At 41.9% G+C, this 26,288-nt stretch overlaps 1 protein-coding gene and 1 long non-coding RNA gene across 6 annotated transcripts in view; one reads left to right on the forward strand and one right to left on the reverse strand.

Moving 5' to 3' along the window:
• Positions 1–26,288, forward strand: part of efr3a (EFR3 homolog A (S. cerevisiae)) — a 160,964-nt gene that overhangs the window by 37,930 nt on the left and 96,746 nt on the right. For all 5 annotated transcript variants that reach the window (XM_036004731.1, XM_036004728.1, XM_036004729.1 and 2 more), the window contains one exon: positions 24,182–24,258. In XM_036004731.1, the coding sequence (XP_035860624.1) occupies positions 24,182–24,258 (77 nt within the window). The remainder of the gene's footprint in view (positions 1–24,181; positions 24,259–26,288) is intronic.
• LOC118495756 lies at positions 4,361–21,964 on the reverse strand. Its single transcript, XR_004898186.1, has 3 exons — positions 21,681–21,964; positions 20,802–20,806; positions 4,361–4,371 (listed from the first exon to the last, which is right to left on the reverse strand). It is a non-coding gene; the product is annotated as an uncharacterized LOC118495756 (long non-coding RNA).

Consider the following 26,288-nt stretch of genomic DNA (forward strand, 5'->3'; position numbering starts at 1 on the left):
TGGCTGCCGCTGGAGAATTGAGATGTTATAGAAGATATCGACAGTGCATTCATTTTAAAAGAGGAACAGAGAACCGCCATCACGTATGTATACACATTGCCACAGCCATCCGCACGACACGGAAACTGCCGCCCCTGCCTTTGCTCTGTCAAAGCCTTTGACTTGAGCTTCGGTGACGTCTGTCTCCGTTGCTCTGATTGGTTGTAGGTCTATCTGTTGCTCTGATTGGTTGTAGGTCTATCTGTTGCTCTGATTGGTTGTAGGTCTATCCAATTGAGTGCAGAGGCATTTTCTTTCCTGGTTTGGTTGAAACGCGCCCGTAATACAGCCCAATGGAGCAGTATCGGACTCATATTCTGACTAGAATCTGAGTATGACCACGTCAGGCTAGCAACTAGCACTACCTGGATAAAGACCATGGTCATGGATAAAATAAACCGTTGATTGCAGAGAATGGGTCAGTGGGCGTGTCACCGCTGAGAGCACCGGGTCGTCATTCTGCCGAGGAGTGGAAGGATGAACTGAGATACAAACCTTAAAACTGCCGAAGGTTCCTGAGCTCTCGGAGGATTTATGAAGAGGACTCTTCGGCTAAATCCTCCCCTCCCCCCATGGACGCCCACCAGCTACACTTTTATGAGCTTCTAAGCCACCCCCACCTCTGAGACGGAGGCTGGTTTGAGGAGCTTTAGCCCTTTTATTTCTCTTCCTGGGTTGAACATTTCATTGAGTTTCATGACCCTCTTGAAAGCGTCTCTCTTGGGAAAATCAAAGTGTCAATAAATAAGAAGGTATTGTTTTTTTTATAGTTGTTGGATGACGTGTTGTGTGCCGGCTCAGGGTGTGTTTAGGACATCAGATTGACGATGGATGTCCTGGTCTTCAGCCTCTTCAGAGATTAATCATCTGGAGGTGGAGGGGAGGATGCAGGCTGGACAGAGGAGGGACAACAGACAGAATATTGGACTCATTTTTCACCTTATAGCCCAACCAGCCTCTTCTCTCATCGCCATCTTCTTCCCCTCCATTCATTAATCCATCCATCCATCAATCCATCCTTTCTTCTCACTTTTCTGACACCCTCTGGGTCTTTCTCCTTTCGTCTTTTTCTCCCTTATCTCGTGCCGTCTCATTTCTTTTCCCTCTTGCTTTTTCATTAATTTTATATTTCCTGCATCACTTTCTTCTCCACCTCCCACGCTCCATCTGTCCCCATCCTTCCTCCCATCTCTCTATCCTTTCATCCCTCCTTCCTTCCTCCCTTCCACCACTCTCACTGCCCTCCTCCTGTCTTCCTTTTAATTACATTCTCATCCCTCTTTCCTTGCATCCTTCGTATATTTTTGTTTTTATTTTTTTCCTCTCCATTTCCATGCCTTCTATTCTCACTCCCTTTCATCTTTCCCTCCTGACTCTCACCTCTCCTCTCACCCTCTTTCTCCTTTCCTACCGTGGTTGATTTCTCCCTGGCGGTGGCTGTAATTCGCTCCGAGATGGATGAGCCAGCGTTGCAATCATCCTCGTCCCCCGCCGCTTTTGATGGATCTCCCGGCTCGTCCGTTGGAGTCATTGTTCGGTGTGAACTACCCCCTCGGTGGCAGACTGATGAAACCGCCCGGCTGGAGACAGGGGCGCTTCTGTTTTAATGTGTTTCTAAAGGCCCAAATGTCACTGGATGTACTCTCAGGGTCCTCACTATAAGCCAGACCTCTCTGGTACTGAGTAGGACCCCCGGTAGCCTAAAGTGCTGAAAACCCCTTTAAATTTTTTGCTCCCTGCCGAGTCGTCATTTTGCAGTTCCTGTGGATTTTTTGGCAATGCACTGCTTGATGTGGAGGTCATGTTTTTCATTTAAGTAAATTGTGATGGTTAAGACACCATGTTGAGATGATTGATGTAATGGCCTTTTATCCTGCTGCTAGCATCCTTTTTTAAGAAAAATGGAGAAACGGGACGGGACCTGGTTGGTGATTTGCAGGACAAGAAATCTCAATATGTCTGTTAAAACTGAACTAAATGTATTTTTTTTTTATGATGTCTTGGTTCCATTTAACAGTAGGGATGTAACGATGCATCGTGAATCCGTTACAAATCCTGAGAACATCGTATCTTAAACTCAAAATCGAAAATCTTTGGTACATCCAAATATCACAATGAATCAGGAAGGGAATTCAAGGCTATCCAACAACCCTAAAAACCACTTATCTCTCAAAAATCACTCTAAAGGGCCGTCCATACCACGATAACGAACGACGTGAGCATCCACACTGCTGAACGACAACGTTCTGCAAACCGCGATGTTAAGCACACGCTGCACGCTCCAGCTGATAAGAATACATCACAGCAGACGTTGCAATGTACGATTACAGGAATGTCTGTAGTTATATCCTACATATTTGTGAATTCGGGTACATTTTATGAACCAAAAAAGTCTGACCGGCAATCCCCGGGGCGCCGACACCGCTGCCTTCTCCAGGAAACAGCAGGCGCATAAAACGCCAACGGTAAGATAATCACATCTAAAATACAATACAAATACAAGATTCACTCGCTGTGGTTTCTGTGACACGAGAAATACTTTTAAAGTACTGATGTTTAAAAATACAAAAATACACCGAGCTAAAGGATCGTAGCCCCACCGAGGGGAAAAGTCACGCCACTGACCACCTGTGTGAAACAAATCTCTCCGCCGTGTCACTCTCCGCTGGACCATGCTGTAAACTCAGATGGATTCTGATTGGCTGTCAGTGTCTCTCTCTCCGCTGTGTCTCTCGCCGCCGTGCCATGCTGTAAACTCAGATGGATTCTGATTGGCTGTCAGTGTCTCTCTCTTCGCCGTGCCATGTTGTAAACTCAGAAGGATTCTGATTGGTTGTCTCTGTGTTTCTATCGTTCATCAAATGGCTCTGAAAGTGATCCCAGCGGTATCGTTCTGCACTGTCGTCGTTATAGTCGTGGTGTGGACTCCACCATCCACTTGAGTTAGAAACGGTTTTTAAAACTATAGATTTATAGTTGGCGTTATAGTTCTCGTTCTTGGTGTGGACGGCCCTTAATTCCAGTATGTTTTGGTTGTGTTGGGGCCTTTGTCAGACAGTAACACACTTAAATAACTGATAGTTTTCAATACTTTTTATTTTTTTTTTTAACTTTCCTTCTTCCTTTGAATTATCAGGATTTCACATACTTTTTATGAGAGTATTTTGTTGTTGGTCTGTGTGCAGTCATTTGAATTCATTGTGCTCTCTATACAGTAGTGGTCTTGAATGAAAAGGGTTTAGACGCAACCATTCTTTTGTCTGTTTGCCGTGCCGAGATTTAGGATGTGTGCGTCAAAATGTCATACCGTCCCACCTGAGTGCTTCCATTGAGCTCGAGTTTCTCGTGACACCCTCCTGCTCCTCGTCCTCCGCTGCCGCCACCTGCGTCCTCCTCTGCCTCCGTCTCGGGAACATGAACCCTGGGATTTCATTTGACTCCGTTTCCATTTCCCCCCTTTGTCTGCCGTACATGAATATTTAAATGAGAAATACTGATCTTTCACCGCCTCCGCTACAAATCCACCATCTGCAGCTGGGTCGTAATTCAATTCGAGCGAAACACATTTATCGCTAGGTACAGGGTGTTTTTCTGGTCACTGGTTGAATGTTTATAAGGCAGTGCCGCAGGGATGGTGAATAAGCTCAAGACGATACTGTTTGATATCTGATGTCCTCCAATCCATCTGAAATCACTCTACTGTATGAATAATGGGACATGACCATGAATAACCTCTGTCTGAGGCTCAAACATAGATGTCTTTGCTCTCCCAGAGTAAGAGACTCAACAGAATCTACAGTATTTTCACAATATGTTAAACGGCACAAAAACTCAATACGCTATTCAAACGGCCCGCCACTGCCTACATTGGTATTTTTGCTTATTGTGATGACATTTCTCAGAATATCTTCACGTTTCATATCCCTTAAATCTGTACAACCAAAAGTAAAAAGGTTATGTGAGTCGATACATATTTAATAATTACTAAATGTATTGAAATTGTGTCAAATAAAAAAATCGGTTTGAGTTTTCATCCAATTTTACTAAATAAATCAGACTGATCTCATGAAGTGGCGTATGTATGACACGCCAATTCGTATGCCATTATTGGCGTGTTATCAAGACGCATACTCGCTTTTTAGCGTGTTTATCAACGCCGTTTGGCCTCCATTGACTTTGACATTACCTTGCGATTGCGTGTGAATTGACGCCGTAGAGAGTAGTATGAAAGGGCGATAATCCGCGCAGGGAGGTTGGTCGGGGGGGGTGGACGGGTCAAACACAGGACTTTCACCCAGGAGACCGGGGATCGTGTCCCGCGTGTCACGTTTCCTTTCCACGTTTATTCTTTTCCTAAACCCAACCCGCGTGTGACGTTTCCTAAACCCAACCGTAGCCTCGCGATAACACGCCACGTGGCTTTAGAAAGTGGCGTGTATGGTTACGCTGTGACGTTGCAGGCTGTCGTCCGCTGTATACAGCGTAGACGTACACGCCACTTGGCTTTAGGAAAGTGGCGTACATGTTTACGTGAAGTCACAATGTCATGTTGAAATTAACACACAAGACACATCGATCGAGAAGATTTCTAAATGTAGAAACTAGGGATGCACCGATGCATCGGCTGAACATGGGTAACGGGCGATATTTGCCTCGTTAACTGCCGTCGGCCATCGGGGAATAAAAATGACATTCGCCGATGATTATGTGTCATGAACGCCGTGCTCAGGAGAAACTTTTTTTCCCTCTTTTTATTTGGGCGGGGGGAGAGACCGAGACGGAAGAGGGCACCCGCGCACTCTCCTCAGTAACTTAGATTAAACAAAGAAGATGGCGGTCGTGTGGCAATATTTTACAGTTTCAGAGAAAGATCAGCGTTTTGCAGTTTGCAATACGTGTTCCATTGAAATTTCAAGAGGGGGGGCTGTTAGAAAATCATTTAACACAACAAATCTCATTGGACATTTGAGAAGCAGGCACGAGGCGGTGTACGGCGATTACCTGCAAGCTGACCAAAAACGGAAAAATGAAGCCGCCAAGAAAGCGCAAACCCCCGGTAAGACTCAGACTTCAACTGACACGGCGTTTGAGAAAGCCAAACAGCTGCCTCCAGACAGCGCCAAAGTGAAGCAAATTAATAACATAATTTATTTATTTCACTTGTTTTTGCATTTACACTTGATGTATTTTTTTTTTATTTATCAGAAAAATATTTTTTATTGGGCCATGAAAATAATCTCATTGAGTAAGTTTTTCTTTATCAGGCTAAAACCACTCAAATAATTTTGTTGGGCAATGTACTGAAACAATCTTTTCATTGATTAGTTAGCAGTCAAAGGTTTTTGAATGTTATTTTTCAGAAAAGAACTTGTCATAAATAAGGTTATAACTAATGTCAACCAGAAAGTGACATTAAAGGATGTTTTTGTTTCATGAATTGGTCTGATTGAATTTGTGCTCATTCTAGGATAGTGTGATCAAGAGCCGAAAGACTTGTATGTTTCCGTGGCACAAAAGAAGGAATAAATAACAAAAAGAAAAAACATCGGCATCGGCCATCGGCCAAGTTGTTATGTTAAACATCGGTATCGGCCCAGAATTTCCCAATCGGTGCATCCCTAGTAGAAACATGATCTTTCTTAACACTCCAGAACTTTGTTTGTTTTTGAGACATGCACATTTTTATGAGCAGAGTGTAAAGACGTTTTGATGGTTTCATCTGCAACAGAATGGCGTCACACAGTCCTGCACTGGACGCCACGTAACGTGATGACCTCATCACGAGCGTACAAAACATTGACGCATGAGACAGAAGTGATTGTTTTAGATCGACGTAAACAACGACCAAACGCGGCCGGCGGTGGGCGGTCCGTTCCTAAAGAAATAGTCTTGTCTGTGAGGGAGGCATCAGATAGGACACTTAAGATTCAGATTTGATGTTGCATGTTCCCCCAAATTGGATATGGGTCTACAGACCAGGGCAATTCTGCACAATGTCATAAAGGAAGAGACCAGCTGTGCAATAGGATCTGTGGGCGGAAAAAGCAATTACATAAAGCAAGATACGCTATAGCACATTTAATGTGATACAGAGGCAGTTTAACCTGATTTATACGAAAGATTAACAACGATGAGTAGGAAGTGCAACACAACATGAAAATACAGGGTAGTAATGATTTTAAAAAGGTATTCAGGTAGAGCAGCATTTAACAGTCCCTCCAGGATTTCACTGCCTTTTTTTGAGATTGTTGCGGCCCACAATGCCTGATTTTTGCAGGAGCTTTTATAAACAAATTGCGATAAAAGTTGCGATGTCTTTTGTATGTTAGTTGCAATGAAGTTGCGGGAGACAGTGAAAGTTTTTTTTTTTTTTTTTTTTTTTTGTATAGTTCTTTAAAAATAAAAAGGAAACTTGTTTCGGGGAGAATAAAACTACTCTGGGCTGAGTTTTCCTAGTAACCTTACCAAAAAGGCTCAGAATGCTGCAAATGTTGGTATAATATGAAAATGGCCCGCCCACTGCAGACAGCCGACAGGATTGAAACGGCAGCAGCTTTCAGCGACTTTAGAGTGAAAAAACGTTACAGCGTACATTATTGTTAAAATGTATACAGGTTGGCAGGACGGTCTGAAATGTTTTGCACGGTCTTTCACTGTCCGTTTTGTTGGTAAATGTGAGATGTTCGAGTCTCGTCTTCACATCGGAAACAAGCTCTCTCTCTCACTCCCACTTGGTCAGTGGCTCTCAGAGTCACATACTGACGTAAAGTCTGGCACGTGGAACTGCAGGGATTGGTTGAAGTCGCGGGAAACTCTGGTTATTGGTCAAATTTGCGGAAAAGTTGCTTTGATTGGTCAAAATTGCGAGTTGCACCAAAGTCACGGTGATTGGTTGAATTTGCGTGAATTGGCGCGACATCGCGAAATCCTGAAGGGACTGATTTAATGTTTTTGTGTTAATGGCATCGATGTATTAGACTGTATTTGGCTATGATTCCTCCGAAAATTACACCTTTCACAGCTTTCCTCACGAAGAGACGGACCCCGCATGTAGCTGCCTGTTCTATTCGCCTCGGAAAAATAAAGTTCTACAAAAAAAAATTTAAGGACTGCGAATGCGTTGGAAAATACTTTTCTTCTTAATTTGCATGTGCCATTCTGGGGCTTTTTTTATTCTATTATACTTATTTTTTCTTGAGAGCGAGAGTTCTGGGGATCAGTACTCAGGTCAGTGTGAAAAAATCTGACCAAGAAATGAGACCAATGCAAAAACTGGACTCATTCCAGTTGAATATAGGGACGTTTAAAGCTAAGAAATGCTAACACTCTGGCTTAGGACTGTGTTGTATTCCTGACAGGTGAACACGGCTGAGACATTGGCTGAATATAAAGAGGCCTCCAGCACGAACACACAAACTCTTTATGGCCTAGAATATGCATTATGAAACCCCGACATCAAATATGTGTGTCGGGGGGGTCAAGACCTTAAGGAGATGGTTGATGCCTACAGTATGAATGTAAAGTAGCCAGCCACCTGGCTTGTGTAAATTGGATTAGATCATTTTATGGAAGCAGATGTTTCAAGGAGATTTTTGATTCACCTTCAAAACCGGGTCAATGAACGTTGAGTTTCCTGTGGGAACCAAAAGGTGAGAGTCTTATTTTAATAATGCAATCTTTTTACAGTCCATATCTTGGCGTGTGTGAAACATAAATGGAAAAGTATGAACCCCACCCCTGAAGCTTTGGCAGGGTTTTGGTTCAACATGACATCATGACTTCACGTAAACATACACGCCCACTTTCTTAAGCCAAGTGTCGTGTTATCTGTACGCATTTTGAGCGCCATATACAGCGGATGGGTTGGGTTTAGTAAAAGAAGAAAGCGACTGTTGAGTTTAGGAAACGTGGCACACGGGACATGAAGGAATATGGTTAGGGTTTAGGGTAATCACAAGGTAATGTAAGTCAATAGAGGCCAAACTGCATTGATAAACATGCTAAAAAGCGAGTATGCGTCTTGATAACACGTCAATAATGGCATACGAATTGGCATGTCATACATGCGCCACTTCATGAGATCAGTCCGTTTGTTTTTTTTTGTTGCGGTAGCTATATCATGCTAGTTACTTTATCTGAGCTTGAATAGAATCACTGGGGTTGACAAAACTGGCGCTGGAAGAGGCAGCTGTGAATCACAGAACCACCGGACAAAACATTGGGTCGGATAGCATTATTCAGCCCAAATCTGGATGTTGTATCGGTGAATACACTGGTGGCTACATCAGAAATGCAAATGCTGCAGATTTAGAAAAGGTCACAGAAGTGTTTGGACATGAGACTGGACTCAGTTTTACAAAGAACTGTTATCAGTGACCCCTAAACTGTGGCACTTATCAAATGTTGAATCATGTGCATTGTCACGAGACAGAATCACTTGACTTCCCAGTGCAGCTCCAACAAATCAAAGACCACACAAAAAATGCAACCTAAAAACACCAAGGGCCCTATTTTAACGATCTAAGCGCACGGCATGAAGCGCCTGGCGCAGGTGCGTTTAGGGCGTGTCCAAATCCACTTTTGCTAGTTTGACGGTGGAAAAAAGGGTCCGTGTGCCGGGCGCAAAGGGTTCTAAAAAGGTTGTACTTAGTGTCTTCATTAATCAGAGGTGTGTTTTGGGCGTAACATGCAATCAACCAATCAGAGATCATCTCCCATTCCCTTTAACAACCAGGCGCGTTTGTACCTTGGAGCATTGCTATTATGATGGAGGATTTGCTAAACAGGAAGGAGAGATTTTCAGTAGAAGAAACTGATCTGCTCGTGCGTGAAGTGAAAGCGCGCATGAGCAGATCATAGTATAATAGTTTTTCACATTGTAATATTTTTATTTTCAATCTTTTGCATGTTTGTGTGCTGCTGCGCGTCCCTGTGTGTGTAACAAGCATAGTGTGGGTGCGCATTTTATTAATTTGCTGTTAAAATAACAATGGAATGCTGCGTTATTATTAGACCAGGTTTTTGTTGGTCAATGGTGCGATCGCTTCCCACTGCCTCAAGATAGCAATACGCCCAGAATGCACCTGAACACACCTCCCTGTAAGACCAGCACACCCATAGGCGCACAGATGGGTGCAGGTGCATTTGCTTTTTAAACAACGTGGGTGCAGGACGGGAAATTGACAACTGCGTCGGTCTTAAACTAGCAAAGACACTTGCGTCATGCTTTGCGCTGCACCGAGTACAAGATAGGGCCCCAATAGCAGAATATGATCCCTGAAATAATACTTGATTTTCGTGAGTTTTAAAACTTTTAAGTTCAGAGTAAGAAAGTAAGAATGAAACAAAACAAGAAAGTCATTTTGTAGGATTACTTTCAGGTATTAAAAGAAATTTTAAGCACACCATAGCGAGCAAGACTAATGATTAAATTGACAAATATGAATGTCTTGGTCAGAATCGATCAAAGAATGGAAAAAGCAAAGATAAATAGGGTCTAGGTTGATGACAGTGTTACCGCGGTAAGTCAACCTTTCCTCGATTCATACAAGATACAAAAGAGTCCTTGAGGAGTTTTTTTTTTTTTTTCAGTTTTGTTTCCTTCCTGAGAAATCTGCGGTCAGATATTCCCGCTGACAGACTGCTGAACGCAGCCAGAACTCCAGGCCGCAGAGAGATGACAAAAACAGATTTTTAAGCAGGATAAATTTAGATAAACGTCTGGCTGGTGCCGAAGCAGAGCGACAGGGAGGCTGTAAATTTATGGGTCATCATCTGTTTTTTTGTGCATGTACCCTTCAGGGTTCAAAAGCAGGACGTGGTAATGCAAGTCAATGAGCCAACCAGCTATTCAGAGCCACGGTTTTCAAAGCAAACAAACACTTTGGCCATTTGCAAATCGCATAAATAAGTCTTTTTGTGCGTGTGTTTAACAGATATTCATGCATAAATGTTACAGACTCACTGCCACAGATCATTACGAGAAGGTCTTTGTGTTTGTCAGCCATCACTTTGATAGTGTTGAAGTTGAACTTTCGTTCATGACTCCAGAGTTATGATTCTTCATTTTTACTGCTCCTCTGTGTCTCTGACAGTTACAATGGCCATTTCCGAGATAGATGTGGAAAGTGGGATCATTTTTTTTAATCTGAAGTTGGTCTTTTGGAGTCCTGTGTGGGTTTAGTTTAAGAACTTCAGCCTGGGTCAGATGTATTTTAATAGACTAAATGTCATATACAGTCTCAGTGTGTCTTGTTTTGGTTCACAAATAGCACAGTATTCATGGACCGTGGTACTATAACAAAGCCAGTATTGAGCTGAAATGATAATTAATCAATTGACTGGCCGATTGACAGAAAAATAAAGGCCAACTATTTTGATATTAAGCCAATATTTGATAGTCTAGCTATCAGCAGACCAAGGTCAATCTTTTAAGATTGAACATTAGTCTGGGGAGTCTGCTCTGTATTTTCTACTGCACAAGAGATGGGATCAACGGGCATAGTTGAAATACCTCTGTAGGCAACTGGATAATCCTTCAACCAATCAGACCAACGATCCGGGTGACGTAGCAGCGACAGCGGCATCAACGGGTTGCTGCGCTTCGGTGGCCGTCATGTTGAATGTAAACAAGAAGCTGTTTGGTCACTTCTCTATCGTCATCGTGTTAAACCAGCCAATAGCGCGCCAGGTGGATAAGCCAGTTTGTGATTGGTTCCCGCAGATTTGTAACGGAAGCAGGATAGAAACATGTACAGGTTTCCAGTCTGAGCTGCAGGGAGAAATCAAATCACCGGCAGATCGGGCTGGGTTTACCCAGTCTAATTATTTGAAGCAAAACTGCTCAATTTGCCTTTTGTTCTAGCTTCTTATTTGTGATGATTATCTGCTTTTGATATCATTGTAAACCATTGTGTACCTTTGGGTTTTTGTTTAGTTGGTTGGACAAAACAAGACATTTGACAACGTCACTTTGGACTCTGGGTAGCTGAGATTCTAATATGTAATACACCAAAAGGTTAACCAGATAATTAGAGCTGCAAATAACGATTATTCTCTAGATTAATGGATTAGTTGTTTGGTCTCTAAAATGTCAGAAAATTGTGAAACGTGGATCAGTGTTTCCCAAAAAGTCCAAGATGACGTCCTCAAATGTCTTGTTTTGTCCACAACTCAAAGATATTCAGTTTACTGTCACAGAGGAGAGAAGAAACTAGAAGATATTCACATTTAACAAGCTGTAAATCAGAAAAAATTGATTGATTATCTAAATAGTTGGTAATTAATTTAATAGTTGACAACTAACAGATTCATCGATTAGTGGATGGTAGGGTGCATACATTTGCATTTTCTTTTGATTATTTTCTGGAAATTTGCAGGAAACTTGACTGGTATGTGTGAAGAGTGCATATGCTGAAAAAAGGAAAGTCCAGGGCACTCTTCTTCAAAATTATTTAAAAAGCCTTTATTTTACTGTCCAACTTAAACTTTTTTCCTATGGACATGTCTTCACATCCATTTGCACCATTCAATTTAAATAAGTGTCCACTCATGACTTTGTATTGACTAAATATGCAACACTTTTAGATTTGCTTACCATTGTTTCTGTAGGCCTCCTCTTGCTGGGCAACGAGCAGCCTCATTGGACAGCTTTGGTTTTAAAGCTACAGTGTGTAATAATATAATAATAATAATAATAATAATAATAATAATAATAATAATAATAATAAGCTTTATTTGTATAGCGCCTTTCATACAGAGTGCAGCTCAAAGCGCTTTACATCCAAAACATTTAACACAACTCTCGCAGGGACAAACATAAATGTACAGTTGCACATTTAAAGCACGCAAACAGTACATTTGCACTGCTGCACTGGTATTTTGCTTATTAGTTGACTGAATAATAATAATAATCACATACATACGTGTAGTTTCTGTCTCCCCCAGGAGGAATTCTAAGTAATGACAACAACACTGTCGGTGCGTCCACATGATACAAGCCTTCCGTGATCACGCACCTCCACCCCTCCTCCATGCAGTTGCTAGTAGTCAAGGAGGACACGGAGGATTATAAAAACATGTTGGACTCTTCAGAAGAGGTCATTATCTTCACTCGATTTTCTGCGCAGTAAAGTCACCGGATGCCATAATCTTCTGAACATAGTCATAATGAGAAATCCAGAGAGAGTTGTGTGGAGCTGATAATCTTAGTTAGCTTTGTAGCAACTCATTTGGCAACGGCTTGAATGTACCGGACGTTCATTAATATCAAAAAGTTACGCACTAAAGCTTTAATGCTGCGTTCACGGTCAAAATGAAAGTGACAAGAAAGAACATGCTTTTGTATAGAAGTGTTCACGTGTTCAGCGTGTTAATATGGCTGCAAACGCAATGTGTATTATCTTTTAAGTCTCTCCGGAAGCAGAATCAGAGCTGAACAAGGCATCAGGGGTGTGTAAAAAAATCGATTCATATTCGAATCGCGATTCAAGCTCTACCGATTCAAAATCGATTCATAGAATTCAAAAAATTGATTCATTTTTTTTTTTTAAAAAAGAAAGGAAGAGTAACTACATTTACATACTGTGAATCTTTTTTTTTTTTTTTTAATCGAGAATCGTTTTTGAATTGAAAATCGATTTTTGAATCGAATCGTGAGCCTAAAAATCAATATTGAATCGTGACATCTTCTGAATCCGGCACCCCTACAAGGCATCCTCGTTCTTCTAGATTGTTCCTTTATTCTGTACCATTTTCATAGACTATATTTTATTTTTCTCTTCATGTTATGTAGGGGTGGGAATCACCAGAGGTCTCACGATACGATATCATCACGATACTTATGTCACGATACGATATTATTGCGATTTTAAACGTATTGCAATATTCTGCGATATATTGCAATTTATTACCTTTTTTCAACTTCAAACTTTTCCCAATTTCAAATGATGTCCCCAATTTAAACTTTGTCAACATCTGTTTTATCTTAAAAGATATATTTCTCTGTTTGTTCATCTCACTTCAATTTTATTGCTGCAAAATGGGATTGTCAAGCAGACAGACTGACCAACACAGATATAATAATAAATCCATACTTGGCGTCTGTGTATCGATACAGTATTGCCATGGAAAATATTGCGATACTATGCTGTATCCATTTTTTTCCCCCACCCCTAATGTTATGTATTGTTCAATAATTGTAGGGAACCCAACATGCCAAGCCCCTTGAGGACTTTCTGGGTTTCTTTTGCATATCCTTTATTACTTAATGTCTCTTAAATGAATTATTGTTGTTCTCTTTTGTCTCTGTGCTTAATAAATCAAATCAAAATTGTTCACTGGATCTGTATCAGCTCTAAATGTGTAAATTGACCCCATCTAGTCCTTTAGCAGCAGTATTGTATATTGTACTTTCCAGGTTTGAACCTCTGCTGCCCATCGCTCATTTAACTCATACTATCTTCTCAGACTTGACTTCATTTATTAATGTTTCTCCTCTCCAAGGACGGCGTGGCGTCGGCGAGCAGTGTCACCCCCACAGAGGCGTTAACAATCTGCACACTCGTCTCCAACCCCCAAAAAACTTGAACCGAACAAGGGATAAAGATGTTGTCAGATGAATGCCGTTATGGCTTTCATGTGCTTGTCAAAGGACGGGAAATTAATCAGGAGGGCTGAGGGCGCTCTTTAATCTTGTAGATTAAGCGCCTCACAGATGGTTTTAGGTGTAGATGAAAGTACACAGCGGTGCCGGAGGTGAGATTTACTTTGACGGGGTGTGTGTGTGTGTGGGTGTTTGTGTGGATGCTTCTGGCTGAAAGGAAACAGAAAATATAACCATCGTTTGTCAGCATCTAGACTTAAAGCTGGAGTGTGGAACTTTTCTATCCCTACTCTGATAGGGAGAGTAATTATACAAACACTTCGCCTATATTACTTTAATCCTTCCTCTCAACGCTTAGTTTCTTTTTTTTTTTAAAGTACATAATGTTGTCAGACACTTAAATAATAATCTGAGCTTGCCAGTGGCAGAACAGCACTTTTAGTGGACGGAAATTGAAGGTGCGCAATTAAGCAATGTTACACAAGAGGGTTTGATTTAACGTCATTATTGGCACGACAGTGATTCGGCTAGGCACGACGCATCACTGAAGTGCCAATAATATGGGATGTATGTATGTATATGGGCAATAATGGTGGACTACCCAAATTGAATAAATACCGCACATATAACCAAAAAACTGCTTTGCTAGCTTGATATTGTTCTAACTAAGATATCTGCTGAAAAAATGTTTTTTCCATCGATAGATTTAGCTCCTGTTGGGACGCGTAATGTAGCAGCTATTTTTAAAGGTGCCCTGCCACACGTATTTCATTACTTTGTGGTAATGTCTGAAGTTCTACCATGGACTCTGTAACATTCTTTTGTGGTAAAAATGGTTACCTTGTTTCAAGCCATTCTAGCGTGGTATAGAAAGCCTGCAGGAAGACTCAGCTCAATTAGTGCCAGTTCTCATGAATATTCAACAAGCTAAGCTGCTTGACTCTGATTGGCTACTGAACAGCTAGCCAATGAGAGCCTGGCTATCAGCATCCTTGACCCAGCGCAACTGGGCGAGCTCATGAATAGTAATGAGCTCATGAAAAGTAATGAGCTCATGAATAGTAATGAGCTCAGGCAACTCCACGTCAGACTGACCAGCTTTTGTAATTGGCCTGATTTCTCTGCGTATTTCTTTTCAGTGGCTAGAGCTGACAGAGGAGGTAGCAGTTCATGCTCACATTCACCACATAACACAAACACACATGGACCTAACAGATTTAAAAAAAAAAATACAAGTAAAAACGGTTTTGTATGGCAGGGCACCTTTAACACAGCGCAGAGTCAGCGGCACAGCTGATGTGATCCAAACATTTCCAGTAACGGTTAACTCCAGAGCGTTGTAAAAACATTGGGTAGTTTAACCCGATGAATCACTGAATATAAATATGTCAGCAAGTGTCTGTGTGTTTCACTGTGGTTCCTGAATTATTTTCATAGACAAAAATGTTTCAAAAACAGGGGGTGTGGCCTTGACCAACTGCCATGCTGCTTGTTTTCAAGCCATGATGTCTCTCTCTTTCTCATGGGTGGGCCAAATTCTCTGGGCGGGCAAAGCAGAGAAAGGGGAGGTAACCTTTCCCCTTATGACGTCATAAAGTGAAGATTCCAGATTGGTCCATCTGAGCTTTCATTTTCTCAAAGGCAGAGCAGGATACCCAGGGCTCGGTTTACAACTATCACCATTTCTAGCCACTGGGAGACCATAGGCAGGCTGGGGGAACGCTTATTAATGTTAAAAAAACCTCATAAAGTGACATTGTCAGGCCATGGGACCTTTAAATCAACTCTGCAAATGGCTCTGGGTGTGCTGTCATGCTGATTGGAGCAGATTCTGAATGTCTAGTTGACCAATCAGATTGCCCGGTCGGACTTGTTGTATAATTGGCCATTAACTAAAAATTATCTGCTTGTTTCGGGTCTTTCTCAAAACTGGAGCAATTTCAAAGATTGTTGTTCCCATCAGTCACTTTGAAAACAACAACAGCAGTGTTTTCCCTGGGTTTTTTTCAAGATAATCTTTTGGGCATTTTAGGCCTTTTTATTTTGAAAGGACCGCTGAATACATGAAAGGGGAGAGAGAGGGGGAATGACATGCAGCAAAGGGCTGCAGGTCGGAGTCGAACCCGCTGCGTTGAGGAATAAACCTCTCTATATGGGCGCGCACTCTACCAACTGAGCTACACAGGCGCCCATGTTTTTCAATTTGAAAAAAATACAATTCCCCATACATTTTGTGTCCCTTTTTGGGTATTTGTCTCTTTGTAGTCATGTTGTGTCTCTTTTTGGTGATTTGTGTTTTCTTTGGGGTTGTTTTGGGTCTCTGTCATCATTTGGCGTCTCTTTGTAATCGGTTTGTGACCCTTTTTGTAGTAGTTTTGCATCTCTTTTTCATAATTTTGGACTGTTTTTATATTACTAGCATATCCATGTCTAAAATGTTGGAAAAGCTAGAGCAGATCATAAATATATAACACTCAAGAAGACAAACACTCAAGAAGACAAAGTAGAAGTACTACTGCAGTCAACTACAGTCTTTAGATCTGAGAAAAGTCTTTTGGTGACTTTCATTTGGCTTAGGGTGGTGTCCGAAAAGGCTCGGGTGCTGCACCTGAACCTTATAATGGTGGGGGGAAAACCCTCAAAATAGGGAAATAGGGTCCAGGTGGAAAAAAAGTTACCCTTTAACCAGGGTTCTCTTTGTCTGCTCACATGATGATGGAAACCCGGTTTCTTGTTTACATGGCATAAGAAGAGTTCCAGTTACTGCAGAAGGCCGACAGGGACCCGGCCACTTGTATCATCATTATAATTTGTCCCTTTGAGCTCCTTGATCGGGATTATCACTTGTGTGAAGTCACAGAAAACTCTCGAGTCTTTCCTGGTTCCAGTTTTGTCTTCCATCTGTGTGCTGGATCACGTTTTCCTCTCTGAACACGGAGGCCGGTAACCCGAGCCGCTGCCGACAGGCCTCGCATTAGACCCAGCGGCTTCTCGTCTTCTCTGTCAGGATGGGGGGGTAATCCCAGGTGCTGACAGACACCCGGCTCACGCGGACGTCCCATTGGCGGAGTGTGTTGTTCATCAGAGAGATGATGTTTCCTGTGGCAGGACGGATCTGTAGAGAGCTGAAGCTGCAGTGTTGTTGTTGTTGTTGTTGTTGTTGGTGCGTCTATTGGTTGGTCTTACCTGGCGAGATGCAGCGGGAACTTTTTGATAAAACGACAGCCTGACTAACTCGTGGTGGATTTACGTTGTGGCGTTCTGAAGAGCCAGGCTTTTTGACTCCCATGTCTGAAAAATCCACAGTGTGATCGAAGTTACTTTTGAGTCATGCCGTCTTGTTGTGTCTTGCTGAGACGGAGGATCCTGCGGAGGTACAGGCAGGTTCCTCGCACTGAGGCCGACGGAGCCTTCAACTACAGCCGAGCCTCCAACAGGCGAGGCTTGCTCAACTCTGGTAGGTCGGACGCCAAACCCCTCCATCATGTCCCATTCACAGCTTTATTTGAGCCCTATTTTTTATATAAGTATGCAGTTTATTTTAGTGTAGCACCGTTCAAGCAGAGAGGGAATGCAGCATGCTTAACAAAGGGCAAATACATATATTAGGGCTGTCAATTGATCAACATTTTTAATCGTATGATTGTCCATAGTTAACTTGCGATTAATCGCTAATTTTTTATCTGTTCTAAATGTACTTTAAAAGGGATATTGTTCAATTGTAAATGCTTATAGAGTGCTATGCAGTTTGGGCCATTTCTTCGCTGTTTTCTGGCTTTTTGCTGGCAGGTTTCTCTATAGAGCCCCCCCCTACAGGTTTCTCTATAGAGCCCCCCCCTACAGGTTTCTCTATAGAGCCCCCCCTACAGGTTTCTCTATAGAGCCCCCCCCCCTACAGGTTTCTCTATAGAGCCCCCCCCCTACAGGTTTCTCTATAGAACTCCCCTACAGGTTTCTCTATAGAGCTCCCCTACAGGTTTCTCTATAGAGCCCCCCCTACAGGTTTCTCTATAGAGCCCCCCTACAGCTTCAGAATAGATATTTTATTTTATTTTTATTTTAATAGATATTTAAAAAAAAAAATGATTTAGTTATTTCGACAGCTTCAAAAGATATGCCAACATTTTAAATCGATTAAAATAGAACACAATGAAGAAAGAAAGTGAGCTATAACACTGTATTGTATTACGAGTTTTCGGAAATGTTCTGTTTAAATATGCAAATGAGGTATCATCTTATTAAATATGTCCTAATCTGCAAACATTTCCAGAACAGAAATGTGAACATGGATGAAGTCAGGTTCAAAATTCTTTACTTAAAAAAAAATTATATATTTTTTCAAAAATTACCGTTTTGATAATCTGTGTTGGCATTATTATTCCAAACATTTCGAAACGTGTGTGTGTGTGTATGTGTGTGTGTGGGTGTGTATTGATATATGCATCTTCACCTTTTCCAGTGTGAAGGGCATAATAACAAGGACAGGCTGCCATAATGTCACTTTAGTTGGGAAAAGGCGCTACAAGGGGCCTTAAATATGTGTATTAATATGTCCTTTCGCAGTTTAATATAAACCATCAAACTGTACATTTTCTATTCAGTTTTCAGCATACAGCCTGAGCTGCTGCCTTCAGTTTCAGGCTGCATGTGTTCGTTTCTCAGTATTTTTCCACTCGGTCTATTCATTCAGTGCTTTTATATGTTCGTGTTCATCCAGGTCTCCTCTGTGAGAATCAATAAAAAAAAATCTAGATTATGTTAGTCCTCTGCTCAGGTGCTGCTTGGGTCGGAGCAGCAGTCGGCTCCATGATGACAAATCTTTACCCGACTCAGATGAAAACACGTGACGATAAAGCATTTTTTGGATGGTTTCGGATTTGCGGACCAAATCCTTTATTTGATATAGATTCAAACATCCAGTCAAACTTGTTTCTCATAGTGTCTTAAATATCTGAAAAAACAAAACGTGCTCAAGTCTGTGAGTCTCCCCTTGTGGTACATGTTTGAAATGATATCTCTTTTCGTGTGACAGCGGGCCATTGTGTAAGCGTTTACATTGTTATAAATTCCCCCCTGCCTTTGTGTTTGCTCGCAGCAGGATGATGGATTTGATCCTCTGTAATGGGCTCTTCTCAGCCAGCTGAGTAAGTTGTGTTGGGGTGTAATTTATCAGTCCGTGTGACCACCACAATCTCTGGATCTGAGAGGCCCTCTCTGCGCTCTGATTATGCAGCCTTCTCTGCAGATCTATTGCTGGACGCTCAAATTGATTCATCGCCTCTATTACAGTATTGCAGCTATGATGCTCTTAGCCAGAATGGGTTTTAATGTAATCCAGAGCCACTGTCATTCCTTTTCCACCACTGGTGCCTCCGCACAAACGCAAACAAGTTTACCAGGGCTGAATGCAGTCGGATTGTAGGTGCAGGAAATATATTTGACCGTAAAGCGTTATAAAAAGCTCAAGAATACTTTAAAAGGAAGACTGGGGCGGCAACTGACGATTGTTTTTCTGCATCACTTTAGTGTTTAGTCTGTGGCTACGTTTACATTGGTATGTATTGGGTTGAAAATAAATCTCTTCTGCTACGTTTCCCTCTCTCATTCCCCCTGCTCTGGTGTTTCCCCCTCTCATTCCCCCTGCTCTGGCGTTTCCCCCTCTCATTCCCCCTGCTCTGGCATTTCCAAGCCCCTAAACCGGAGACATTTGGAAACACGTCTGACCCGTTTTGGTTTGGAATAGTGCTGGCCGATATGGAAAAAAAATCTAATATCACGATATTATTGACCAAATACCTCAATATCGATATTGCGATATTGTAGGGTTGACAAAAAAATATTTACACTAAGATTTTTGATAAATAGTCATCATTAATGCGTATATAATGACTAAGTGGGTAAAGGCAAATAATAGAAAAGCTAGAACAGTCTGGTAAGTTCAAGAAATTACATCACTTTACTGTAATCCAGCCATTAAAACCAAAGACAGATAACACGTGTCAGATCACAATATTACGATATTCAAAATCTAAGACGATATCCAGTCTCATATCACAATATCGATATAATATTGATATATTGCGGGGTTGTGTTGCAGTCTCAACGGCCACAAACGGAGACCTTTGGCAACACCGACACTGACAGTATGTGCCCAGTATACGAGAATGATATTCTGGTTTGGGCGTGTTAGTTTAAACGGAGATTAGTTCTTCTACTGGAGCTAAAAACACTTGTGCATGGAGATCACTTTTGGGTCAAAACTCCGCTTGAAAACCAAAACGTAGCGATGTAAATGTAGCCGGTGTCAGAAGCGTAATGGAGCCATCAGAAGTTCCCAACGTTAAAGGGAACGTCTTCAGATTAGCTTGTTTTATCTAAAGAACAGTAGGGGTTGGGGGGAAAAAAATCGATACAGCTCCATATTAAATTGGAGAAATATCCAAAGGGCCAAATAAATTAAACAAATCTGAAAGAATGAAATAAACACTTAAAAAAACAGCTTGAACCACATCTCAAAGACTTCATCAGCAGATGGTTTCTCCCGGTTGTGACAAATGACATCCAGCTACAGCGACAGTGAGACTGGCAGTTGAATCAGGTTCTTTCCATCGAAGCATCGAATATTCGACTGTTCGGGGTCACCCCCTAGTCTGCAGTCCTCAAAAATATGTCTGAAATTCAATTTTACAAATATTTTTTCTTTGCCGCATTTTGAGATTGACTGAACGTTCTTCCTGCCGACCTGCTGAGAAAATTAACACAAAGTATTACACCAGGTATTCTGTCATAATTGCTCTCACATTCCCTCAGTCAGATAGCCTGACAAGCCAGACCCACATCAAGATGTTGGATCTGGGAACTCCATTGGCAGGGCTCAATCCGAGGGGCGGGATAAACGGTTGTCTTTCAAATTCCTTCTGCACGCAATAGGATAGCTCTACAACCAACCAGAGCAACGAAGAAGGTAGCAGAGCTAGTTGATCGTTCACCCTGTAGTTCATTTTCACCCTGAGTGGCTGCAAAGGAGCGAATCAGAGGCCGAATAATGAGGATGGAAATAGAAAAGCTGTCATATCCCCTCCGTCTCTGCAGCTCTGTCCTCGGGGCCGATCCATCTGCTGTCCCTGAACGCTCGGCGCAGCCTCCCAGGTGGTTTCACTTCATCTTCAACGTCTACATGCACACACACGCTGCGACTCTGCAAGAGCCCAGCATGAGTGTGTGGGCTTACATGTGCGTAATCATATATGCATCTTCACCTTTTTCAAGTGTGGAGGTCATTAGAGATATAAATAACCAGCACAGGCTGCCATAATGTTGCTGTAGTGAGGAAAAAGCACTACAAGGGGCCTTAAATATGCGTATATATCGCGGGTCATGTCTTGAATTCATTATACATCTGTGATAACCTAAAATCAGCCAATAACTGCTGCTAGTTATGTTCCAAAAGCATTTTTTTAGCTGGTATATAACCATTGTTAAGTCACTTTTAAGCCTGATCGTATTGGTCTGGATAATTGGTGGCCCCGTATGACGGACAGATGTCCGTCTCCTTCCACGCTCTGTGTGTTGCCAGTCTCTTCGGGAAACAACAACAGACTTCAAGCTAGCAAGCTACACGCTAAAAATGTCAAGTTTTGAAGAACATTTGGATCGTGCAACAAGGCAGGCGTGCTTGGTTCTTTCAGGGAATGATGGTAAATATTTACCAAGAATATGTTGAGGGCATTTCCTCTCTAACTGGGAGGTTTTGGGACTGATTGGTGGGATTGCTGTGGACGAAGTACACACGGAGATACACTGGTAAGAGCTAATGAGGTTTAACCATGTATCAGCTAATTTAAATAGCTCACCTTACTGTATTGTGTCAACAGTTAACTTCATTTAATATTGTATGTGGTGTCTTCTTTTGGGGGGTGCAAATGTTCCACCAAAACCAGTTCCTTACCGAGACTATTTAGCAGAGCCGCCGTCGCTGCGTCCAGAGCTTAGCGCCGCCCAAGACGACTGTTGTTGGTATAACCCTTTTTTTTGGGACGTTTTCAACACTACGTAACACTAACTTATTAACTTTAGTTTTACACTTATTTTTGGAATTTATTCCCAATACACCTCATTCATAGGAAATTATACCTACTTTTTGAGTTAGAAAAGCAGAAATTAGGAATTATTTAGACTAAAATTAAAGGAATGTATGTTGATGGATAATCACAGACTGGAATATGTCAACTTTTTTACTCAATACTATTTTGAAACCCTAAAATGAATGAAAGTAGAGATTTGTACTTGCCAAAGATCGATGTGTGGATTCATCCATGTTATTTTGGGTAATTAAAAGTAAGTAGTAAGTTAAAAAGAAAATTGATATAGGAATTTGGAAAATGGGTCAAATTTGACCCAATGACAACATGAGGGTTAAAGAAATGCAAACAACCCAACAACCCAGAGTGTTTTTTTTTCTCCTATCCCATAATGCATCTGTGGCATAGCCAGACCTTACTCCACAAAGCTGTGGAGTAGGGTCTGGCAATGCGAGACTATTTCAAAGCCTGATGATTGATTAACGGCTCTATAGCAAAGGGATAGTCTTTGAAAGGCATTCTTGAAGTTAACTACTGTCGTCGTTCTATTTTGTGCTTCACCACCCAGAAAAATGTCCGTAGACTTGTTCTTTCTCAGATCTTCACCCTCAGAGCTGAAATCCCCTGGTCACAGTAATACTCCCACAGCAGCTCCCCCGCCGCTCTGCGCTCTAATGTGACGGGTAATGGCAGGATCCATAATGAACGCTTTAAAGCCCTCGTTCTGCAAAGGTTGCTTTAATGAAGCTGATTATTCTCCAGACCCCCAGGGGGGCTGCCGTCTAACTTTACAGGTGTTAAAGTGACCTAACGTCGCCTGAGAGGCCTCTACAAAGCTCCCAGGGTACCCTCTATCTTACATGAATTTGTCTGAGAAGGGGCTCGTGGGAAATGAAGTCCCTCCCCCGCTTCCCTAAAGTTCATTTTCTGGGTCTGAGGAGGGAAAGGTGACTCTCACAGGTAACCAGGCAGAACTTTGCTTTGGTTTCAGACGTGTTCGGTTGGATCTAAGGCTGCAACTAACGGCTATTTTCATAGTCGATTAATCTGTGGATTATTATCTATTATCTCGATGAATGGATTAGTTGTCTGGTCTCTAAAATGTCAGAAAATGGGGACAAATGTGGATCAGTGTTTCCCAAAAAGCCCAAAATGACGTCCTCAAATGTCTTGTTTTGTTCACAACTCAAAGATATTCAGTTTACTGTCACAGAGGAGAGAAGAAACTAGAACAATATTCATATTTAACAAGCTGGAATCACACGTTTTACTTTGACTCAAATGGATTAATAGATTGTTGAAGTAGTTGCCGATTAAAGGCATACATACGTACGTACCTGCGTATCACGTAGACTACACCACTGGTTGTAGGGCTGGGTACCGAATTCAATACTTTTTAGGCACTGACCCAATTGTTAGTATCGAGTGTCGAAAAATGCCTCGTCTTTTAAATACCAATGTTTAATACCTAAAGGAGTAAATCTCATCAGCGTCAGTGAGCCAATAAGCATGCAGCATGCTTGTACCAAGATCTAATAATGTCTGTGATTGGCTTTTGCACGTTGTAAGAACTTGCAGGAAAATAGTTGACAACTTCTAGTTGGATGACATTTTTTATTTAGCATGGAATGGCAAAAGTAGTTACAGAAAAGTAAAATTTTTGGAGAGAATTTGATAATTTGGTTGTGTCTTTCTGCTTGAAGGCCGATAGAGTAGTGCTGTTTTCCAACAGAGTGGCTAGAGTTCAGCATCTTTGCGTTCTTTCGGCCCAGTTTGTTCCCTTTTTTGATATGTTAGAACTTGATGAGATTGGTCACTGATGCTAAAAGGCTTTCCTCATTGATCGTCTGTCAGAGGAGCTGAATGCTGCTGTGACCTTTCAGTTGTGGTCTGCTGCTCCTTCAGACACAAAAGCACTGACATTTCATGTCATTTCTGACGGCCACGCTCATTGATTCGGAAGGAACGTTCACAAATCTTTTACTGGTTTACTGCTACTCTTTTAGCATGACAACTCCAGGCGGTAGTTACATGTATAACCCTCTATGAATTCTTCCTCTGTCTGTGGTGGTCAGGAAGAAATGTACAGTAACGGGCCGGCTACGTTGCATGCGTAACGTATGTGGAACGGATGTTCCGACACTAAGCTTTCACTGTAATCAGTGAAACTGGCGACACCGGACACGAGAGCAGCGTGTAGTGGTGCGTATGCTCAGGAGATCTGCTCTACAATCGTAAAAATAGGACAGTCTAATATTTATATTTTTTACGGTGAAGTGTGTCTCAAGTCTTTGAAGCTACCATTTTCATCAAAATGTTCTCGTCTCTAGGCTTCCTGCAGCCTTTATCTGATGCACATTTTCTTCAGTCAGACCTGACGGCAGCAGTTTATGACAGAATGTCAGGAGCTCAGGGTGCCCTTTGCTAACGGTCGTGTCTTTGTTGTTGTGTTTTGCAGGAGTGTGTGGCTGCTGCGGGCCGCTCAGGCCGAGGTACAAACGCCTGGTGGACAATATCTTCCCTGAGGACCCCAAAGTAAGTCACTGCAAGCTGTCGCGCTATAAACCATCATTTTTTTGCCGAGAATGGTCATTAGTTTTAGTAAAATTATAGTCTTTTGTTTTTTAGACATTTTAGTCTTGTTTTGTTCAGTGAAATTGTAGTTCCATGTTTGTCGTGCTTTTTAAATGTTTACGTTTTCTAAGCATTTCGAGGCTACAGCTCTGTACAACTTGTACAATGACGTGTAAAAGTTTTAAATTTATTTCATTTATATAGCACTTTAAAAGCATACAGGTTTGCACCAAAGTGCACACACAAAGACAAAGACAACATATGTATACAAGCATAAAACACACATAGATATGCATGTATACATAGATGTATGAATGGGAAATATATCAATATAAATCAATATTGTGATATGAGACTAGGGGCCCTATTTTAACGATCTGAAACACAAGTATCAAACGCCAAACGCAAGTAGCGTTGTGGGCGGATCTCGGGCGCTCTTGCTATTATACCGGCGGGATAAAGGACTCTTGCGCCCGACGCAAATCTAAAATGGGTTGGTCTGAAGTAGCTACATTACTCATAGGTGTGGTTTGGGTGTAACGTGCAATAAACTAATCAGAACGTTATCTCACATTCCCTTTAAAAGCTTTTTTGCTAGGCGCACGCTCTGAATACATCCATGGGCGCACGCCAGGAGCGGTTCACAGCCGAGGAGACCGACGTTTGCTATTGATTTTACTTTCTGACAAAATGTAAATAAAGAAATGTCACAAAAACATACTTTCCGATGTTTTGGGCTCACTCTCACTGAATCACGAGGTTATGAATGCATGGTGATATTTTTACAATGTAGTCTAACATTAGACCGAGATGACCTCACTATAGACCATGCAGCTCTTCTGTCTCTCCTCTCCCATGCTGCTGTTGGGGCATTTGGGTTAAGTGGCATCAGTACATGCAGCTCAACATCACATCTATTTAAGTCCTCTAATATTTCCTCATTTATGTCATCAACACATCCATGATTCATGGAAATGTTGTGTAAAACAAGGTCATATTTTTCCTTGTATTTATGTATGGTTTGCAAAAATGGGAACTGCTGGGTCCGTGAGATGAGAGAAGCAAAGTGTATGCGCGGTGTGCACATGCTACATTACGGCCAAGCATGCGCCTTTAAAATAGCATCTGAATAACACGCCACTGACTTTAGACTAGGTTTTTCCTGGTCTGTGGCAGAACTGTTTTCTGAAACTGCAAAATAGCACTAGGGAACGTTGGCGCCGGAACACGCATCCTCTTTTTGCTGAACCGCCCCCCGGGAGCGCAAGTTCATTCCCTAATTTACCGACGTGAGTCTGTTGAGGGAAAAGTCCGCTGTGAGTCGGGTGCAAAATAGGAATGATACATGCGTCGGTGTACAAAGTCATATGCGCTGGGTGCAATATAGGGCCCTAGATATTGTGTTATATTTTGGGTATCGTAATATGACATAAGTGTTGTCTTTTCCTGGTTTTACAGGCTGCATTACAGTAGTGTAAAGCTACATTTAGACTGCAGGCAAAAGTGGCCCAAATCAGATTTTTTTTTTGGGGTGACCAGGTCAGACTTCTTCAGAAGTAGTGTGAACACTCAAATCTTGCCCAGATCTGATTTTTTTCAAATCAGATTTAGACCACTTCCATATGTGGTCCTGAATCAGACCCAGGTCTGATTTCTTTCAACGCGGCGGATCTGATGTGACTTTTACGTCAATCTACATCGACATTTGTCACAATTCTGCTCTGCCGGGAGTTAGCCCTAGACACAGACAGTAACATTAAAAACTTGACTAGGCCTACAAAATGGAGAACAGTGATGGAGCAAGTCAATGGAGGGAGAGTGAGGTGTTAGACCTAATAAGTGTATGCTCATTAATGTTACGGCTGCCATTACACAAACATCTTGAAATAAAAGTGAAAATGCTTCCTTCCTCCCTAACTTTAGTGCAACAGCGTGCTGCGTCTGATGTCATTGTTATTGTTCTTTTGATCATGCGGATCAGTTCGAAGTTC

This window comes from Sander lucioperca, chromosome 9 (genome assembly GCF_008315115.2).
Source record: "Sander lucioperca isolate FBNREF2018 chromosome 9, SLUC_FBN_1.2, whole genome shotgun sequence".
In the NCBI taxonomy this organism is placed as follows: domain Eukaryota; kingdom Metazoa; phylum Chordata; class Actinopteri; order Perciformes; family Percidae; genus Sander; species Sander lucioperca.